The sequence below is a fragment of the Phacochoerus africanus genome, chromosome 6 (assembly GCF_016906955.1).
Source record: "Phacochoerus africanus isolate WHEZ1 chromosome 6, ROS_Pafr_v1, whole genome shotgun sequence".
NCBI classification, from domain to species: domain Eukaryota; kingdom Metazoa; phylum Chordata; class Mammalia; order Artiodactyla; family Suidae; genus Phacochoerus; species Phacochoerus africanus.
Genome location: NC_062549.1, coordinates 92,057,141 through 92,064,814, shown reverse-complemented (window position 1 = coordinate 92,064,814; position 7,674 = coordinate 92,057,141). Strand labels below are relative to the sequence as shown.

At 37.8% G+C, this 7,674-nt stretch overlaps 1 protein-coding gene across 1 annotated transcript; it reads left to right on the top strand.

The window, feature by feature from the left end:
* Window positions 1-1,124: 1,124 nt before the first annotated feature.
* On the top strand, window positions 1,125-6,376 carry LOC125128871 (olfactory receptor 10R2-like). The gene is given in 3 exon segments (XM_047783013.1): window positions 1,125-1,346; window positions 1,348-2,087; window positions 6,334-6,376. Coding segments are annotated over 3 exon segments (978 nt in total). The 5' UTR covers window positions 1,125-1,151.
* Window positions 6,377-7,674: the final 1,298 nt, after the last annotated feature.

The following is a 7,674-nucleotide window of genomic DNA, read 5'->3' as shown; positions in this document are numbered from 1 at the left end:
TGAAACATCTAGTGAAAAGAGTATGCCCATTTTTTAAATGGCATGCTTCTCGTATTTTAATTGTAAGAAATACATGTGTATTTTTCCTACAAATCTCTTATCAGATATATGCTTTACAAATATGTATTATCTCTGTGTTTAACAATGATTTCATAATGGTACCTTTTGAAGTGTGTATTTCTGGACTGTCAATCTTTACCGTTGTGTATATATGTAATTATATATGCCAGTGCCATACTTTTTTGATTACTTCATTATTAGGGTGAGTTTTGCAATCAGAAAGTATAGACCCTCCATCTTTTTTTTTCTTTTTTTCTTTCTTTTGGCCTCACCCATGGCATGTGGAAATTCCTGGGCCAGAGAAGGAGTCTATGGCACAGCAATGACCTGAGTCACAGCAGTAACAAATCCATATCCTTAACCCGATGAGCCACCACGGACCTCCTAAACCTCCCATCCTTACCCTTCTTTTTCACAATTATTTAGGCTACACTAGTTTCTTTCCATATACATTTTATGATCACTTTGTTAGTTTTTACAAGAACAGTCTGCTGGGATTTATAAGAATTATGTTGAATTTATTGCTCATTTTGCTCAGAATTGTTTCCCAATTATGTTGCATGCTCCAACCGATGAATGTGGCTATCTCTTCATTTATTTAAATCTTTAATTTCTTTCAACTATTTTGATGGTTTTCTGTATATGTATCTTGCACCTTCCTTTAGAAAAATTGATTCTCTTTTTGACGCTATTAAAAAGAGAATTGTTTTCTCTGTTTCATTTTTTGCATTGTATTCCTATTGTAGTAGGCACAATAATGACCTTCCAATGATGTCCATGTATCAAGCCCAGAAACATGTAAATAGCTTAGGTTACATGAAAAAGGAGGAAGGCTAGAGACAGAATTAAGTTTGCTAATCTGCTGACCTTTAGGTAGATTATTTTGTATCATTTGCGTGTGACCATATAATCATGGTATTCTTCAAAGTGGATAACAGAATCAGAGTCAGAGGAAGAGGTGTAACTTTCCCAACTTTGAAGAAAGAAGAGGGAGACCATGAACCAGAGGCTACTAGAAACTGGAGAAGGCATAATTCTTTCTTAGAACACAAGTCTGCATACCCTAGATTCCTGTGTCTGTGTACCTGAGTATGTTTTACCTCTTTCCTTTTCAGGTCTTGGTGGAAAATCTCACCATGGTCACGGAGTTCCTGTTGCTGGGTTTCTCCAGCCTTGGTGAAATTCAGCTTGCCCTCTTTGTGGTTTTCCTTTTCCTATACCTCGTCATTCTCAGTGGTAATGTCACTATTGTTAATATCATCCACCTGGATAAAAGCCTTCACACAACCAATGTACTTCTTCCTTGGCATACTCTCAACATCAGAGACCTTCTACACCTTTGTCATCCTACCCAAGATGCTTCTCAATCTCCTTTCTGTGGCCAGGACTATCTCCTTCATCAGTTGTGCCATCCAAATGTTCTTCTTCCTTGGTTTTGCTATTACCAACTGCCTGCTATTGGGAGTGATGGGCTATGATCGTTATGCTGCCATATGTCACCCTCTACATTATCCCATCCTTATGAGTTGGCACGTGTGTGGAAAATTGGGAGCCACCTGTGGGATTGGTGGGTTCTTGGCCTCACTAACAGTAGTGTATTTAGTTTTCAGCCTCCCTTTCTGTAGTGCCAACAAAGTCAACCATTACTTCTGTGACATCTCACCAGTTATTTGTCTGGCTTGCACAAATACAGATGTTCATGAATTTGCCATATTCATCTGTGGGGTTCTTGTACTTGTGGTCCCATTTTCACTCATCTGTGTTTCTTATATCTGCATTCTGAGGACTATCCTGAAGATTCCTTCTATTGAGGGTAGACGGAAAGCTTTTTCTACCTGTGCTTCTCACCTTACTGTTGTTATTATTCACTACGGTTGTGCTTCCTATATCTACCTGAGACCAACAGCAAACTTTGTGTCCAACAGGGATAGGCTGGTGACAGTGACATACACCATTGTCACTCCATTATTAAATCCCATAGTATACAGTCTCAGAAACAAAGATGTCCAAGTTGCTATTAGAAAAGTGTTGGCCAAATATTGCATTTGCAAAAAATGAAAAAAAAATACACTCAAGCAGATAATAACAGGAGACCATCCAACCAAAAAAAAAAAAAGAAAAAAAGAAAGGAAGAATGGAGAACCATAGAATCACCTGGAACACGAGGTTCAAATGGCAATAAATAATCATCTATCAATTATCACCTTAAATGTCAATGGGCTGAATGCCCCAATCAAAAGACACAGAGTGGCTGAGTGGATAAAAAGGCAAAAACCTTCAATATGCTGCCTACAAGAAACTCACCTTAGGACAAAAGATACATATAGATTGAAAGTGAAAGGGTGGGGAAAAATATTTCACGCCAATAGGCATGACAGAAAAACAGGAGTCGCAATGCTCATATCAGACAAAATAGACTTTAAAACAAAAGACATAAAGAAAGACAAAGAAGGACACTACTTAATGATTAAGGGATCCATCCAAGGAGAGGATGTTACTATCGTCAACATATATGCCCCAAATACAGGAGCACCCAGATACATACAACAAATATTAACAGACATAAAGGGAGATATTGATGAAAATACAATCATAGTAGGAGACCATAATACCCCCCTCACATCAATGGACAGATCCTCTAGACAGAAAACCAATAAAGCAACAGAGATCCTAAAGGAAACAATAGAAAAGTTAGACGTAATTGATATCTTCAGGACACTACATCCAAAAAAGCAGAATACACATTCTTCTCAAATGCTCATGGAACATTCTCAAGAATCAACCACATATTGGGACACAAAGCGAATCTCAATAAATTTAGGAGCATAGAAATTATCTCAAGTATCTTCTCTGACCACAATGCCATGAAATTAGAAACCAACCATGGGAAAGGAAAGAGAAAAAACCTCCTGCATGGAGACTAAACAACATGCTACTAAAAAACCAATGGGTCAATGAGGAAATCAAGAAGGAAATTAAAAACTACCTTGAAACAAATGATAATGAAGACACAACCGCTCAAAATCTATGGGATGCTGCGAAAGCAGTGCTCAGAGGGAAATTTATAGCAATACAGGCCTTTCTCAAAAAAGAAGAAAGATCCCAAATTGACAACTTAACCCTCCACCTAAATGAATTAGAAAAAGAAGAACAAAAAAGTCCTAACGTCAGCAGAAGGAAGGAAATTATAAAGATCAAAGGAGAAATCAATAAAATAGAGACTCAAAAAAAAATAGAGAAAATTAATAAAACCAAGAGCTGGTTCTTTGAAAAGGTCAACAAAATTGACAAACCCCTGGCCAGACTCACTAAAAAGAGGAGAGAAAGAACCCAAATAACCAAAATTATAAATGAAAAAGGAGAAATCACAACGGATACAGCAGAAATACAAAAAACCATAAGAGAATACTATGAACAACTATATGGCAACAAGTTTGACAATCTGGAAGAAATGGACAATTTTCTAGAATCTTACAGCCTGCCAAAACTGAATCAAGTAGAAACAGACCAACTGAACAGACCGACCACTAGAAATGAAATTGAAGAGGTCATAAAAACACTCCCTACAAATAAAAGTCCAGGACCAGATGGCTTCACAGGTGAATTCTATCAAACATATAAAGAGGAATTGGTGCCCATCCTCCTTAAACTCTTTCAAAAGGTTGAAGAAGAAGGAATACTCCCAAAGACATTCTATGATGCCACCATCACCCTCATTCCAAAACCAGACAGAGATACCACCAAAAAAGAAAAGTATCGCCCAATATCATTGATGAATATAGATGCAAAAATTCTCAACAAAATCTTAGCCAACCGAATCCAACAACATATCAAAAAAATTATACACCATGACCAGGTGGGGTTCATCCCAGGTTCACAAGGATGGTTCAACATATGCAAATCAATCAGCATCATACACCACATTAACAAAAAAAAAGTCAAAAATCATATGATCATCTCAATAGACGCAGAAAAAGCATTTGAGAAAGTCCAACATCCATTCATGATCAAGACCCTCGCTAAAGTGGGTATAGAGGGAACATTCCTGAATATAATCAAAGCCATTTATGATAAACCCACAGCAAATATAATCCTCAATGGGGAAAAACTGAAAGCCTTCTCACTCCAATCTGGAACAAGACAGGAATGCCCACTCTCACCACTGCTCTTCAACATAGTTTTGGAAGTCCTAGCCACAGCAATTAGACAAACAAAAGAAATAAAAGGCATCCATATAGGAAGAGAAGAGATCAAACTGTCACTGTATGCAGATGACATGATACTATACATAGAAAACCCTAAGGACTCAACCTCAAAACTACTTGAACTGATTAATCAATTCAGCAAAGTAGCAGGATATAAGATTAACATTCAGAAGTCAGTTGCATTTCTGTATACCAGCAATGAAATATTAGAAAAGGAATACAAAAATATAATACCTTTTAAAATTGCACCTCACAAAATCAAATACCTCGGAATACACCTGACCAAGGAGGTAAAGGACCTATGTGCCGAGAAGTATAAAACTTTAATCAAAGAAATCAAAGAAGATGTAAACAAATGGAAAGATGTTCCATGTTCCTGGATTGGGAAAATCAATATTGTAAAAATGGCCATACTACCCAAAGCAATCTACAGATTCAATGCAATCCCTATCAAATTACCCAGGACATTTTTCACAGAACTAGAACAAACAATCCAAACATTTATATGGAACCACAAAAGACCCAGAATCACCAATCCTGAGAAACAAAAACCAAGCAGGAGGCATAACTCTCCCAGACTTCAAGAAATACTACAAAGCCACAGTCATCCAAACAGTGTGGTACTGGTATCAAAACAGACAGACAGACCAATGGAACAGAATAGAGAATCCGGAAATAAACCCTGACACCTATGGTCAATTCATCTTTGACAAGGGAGGCAAGAACATCAAATGGGAAAAAGAAAGTCTATTCAGCAAGCATTGCTGGGAAAGCTGGACAGCTGCATGCAAAGCAATGACACTAGAACACACCCTCACACCATGCACAAAAATAAACTCCAAATGTCTGAAAGACTTAAATATACGACAGGACACCATCAAACTCCTAGAAGAAAACATAGGCAAAACACTCTCTGACATCAACATCATGAATATTTTCTCAGGTCAGCCTCCCAAAGCAATCGAAATAAGAGCAAAAATAAACCCATGGGACCTCACCAAACTGAAAAGCTTTGGCACAGCAAAGGAAACCCAAAAGAAAACAAAACGACAACTTACAGAATGGGAGAAAATAGTTTCAAGTGATGCAACTGACAAGGGCTTAATCTCTAGAATATATAAACAACTTATACAACCCAGCAGCAAAAAAGCCAATCAATCAATGGAAAAATGGGCAAAAGACCTGAATAGACATTTCTCCAAAGAAGATATACAGATGGCCAACAAACACATGAAAAAATGCTCAACATTGCTGGTTATAAGAGAAATGCAAATCAAAACTACCATGAGATACCACCTCACACCAGTCAGAATGGCCATCATTAATAAATCCACAAATAACAATTGCTGGAGGGGCTGTGGAGAAAAGGGAACCCTCCTGCACTGTTGGTGGGAATGTAAACTGGTACAGCCACTATGGAGAACAGTGTGGAGATAACTTAGAAATCTATACATAGAACTTCCATATGACCCCGCAATCCCACTCTTGAGCATCTATCCGGTCAAAACTCTACTTAGAAGAGACACGTGCACCCGCATGTTCATTGCAGCACTCTTCACAATAGCCAAGACATGGAAACAACCCAAATGTCCATTGACAGATGATTGGATTCGGAAGATGTGGTATACATACACAATGGAATACTACTCCGCCGTAAAAAAGAATGACATAATGCCATTTGCAGCAACATGGATGGAGCTAGAGAATCTCCTACTGAGTGAAATGAGCCAGAAAGACAAAGACAAATACCATATGATATCACTTATAACTGGAATCTAATATCCAGCACAAATGAACATCTCCTTAGGAAAGAAAATCATGGACTTGGAGAAGAGACTTGTGGCTGCCTGATGGGAGGGGAAGGGAATGGGAGGGATCGGTAGCTTGGGCTTATCAGACACAACTTAGAATAGATTTACAAGGAGATCCCGCTGAATAGCATTGAGAACCTTGTCTAGATACTCATGTTGCAACAGAAGAAAGACTGGGGGAAAAACGTAATTGTAATGTATACATGTAAGGATAACCTGACCCCCTTGCTGTACAGTGGGAAAAAAAAAAAAAAAAGAAAAGTGTTGGGGAAGAAAGGATCCCTGAAATTCTATAACTGATGCCCAGTTTACTGTAATAACTAAAGGTCTAAATTTCATTTAATGCTAAGCATTTCACCATTGCATTGGAATTGTTTTTGTGAAGCCTACATTGGGCCAATGGGAGTAGACTTATAGATCAAGTGCCGCTACCACTGATCTTTCTACTAATTTTTGTAACTGATCCTTAGGGACTACATTAGGGAATAAGGAGAAATAGATGGAGGAAAGTAGGACTGCACCTGCAGCATATGGAAGTTCCTAGACCAGGGGTGAACTCAGAGCTGTAGCTGCCAGTCTACATCACAGCCACACTGCATCTGAGCCACATCTGTGACCTACACAGCACCTTGCAGCAATGCTGGATCCTTAACCCACTGAATGAGGCCAGGTATCAAACCCACAACCTCATGGATACTAGTGGGTTTTAAACCTGTTAAACCACAATGGGCAGTCCTGGAGGAAAGTTCTTATTTGATGCTACTGTCATGCTCTGGATGCTCTCAGAGTTTTGCAAATGTATACTGTCTTTCTCATGTGCTAACCTGCTAACCCATTATGGCTTTGTGGAAGCATTCCTTACTTGGAACTTTTATTACTTTTTTTTTGTGTGTGTGTGTGACAGGTTTGAAGCTGCATCCGGCTGATATCTTGTGAATGTATTTTTTAATTCTTAAAGTGCACAAATTTTCTTAACCTCTTAGAAGAAAACTATCTCTTCTGGAAGCATTATTGGGTAAATTCATTTTAAATTAACTGGTCCATATATAATCTAAAAGAAAATATTGTGCATTCTTGCTACTCCCAAGTCCAATTGGATGAATTGTAGACATCTTTCTCTTTGTTCTGGTACTTCAGGGCAATAGCTCTTGCGAATAATAGACTCTTACATTTAGACTTGGAATTTAATACCAATCCACTCTGTTCCTTCACTTCCAGGTTGCACATATTAAAGTCTTGAAGTTGTTCCCTAGTTTTGGAGGGAGATAAAATATCTAGAACTCCATTAGCTTCTTATAAAGAATGTATTTTCACATCTTTTTTAACCGAACATTTTTATTTTTTGAGAGCATTGGTACATTTTCCTCTCTCAGCTTTTGTATCTCAGTTGCAATATAGAAAAGTTCACATAGTGTCATTTGCATGACTCTAATCCCTGTTTTTCCTCTAAAAGGTTATTTTGGGGTTTATGTGTAAAATTTCAGTTTAGAGTATTATCGTTTGTAAAAAAGGGTCAAAAACAATTGGCCTGACCAGTGTTATGGCAATAATCACCTTAATTACTCTAGTCCACATATTACAACAGACAATGTTTTGAA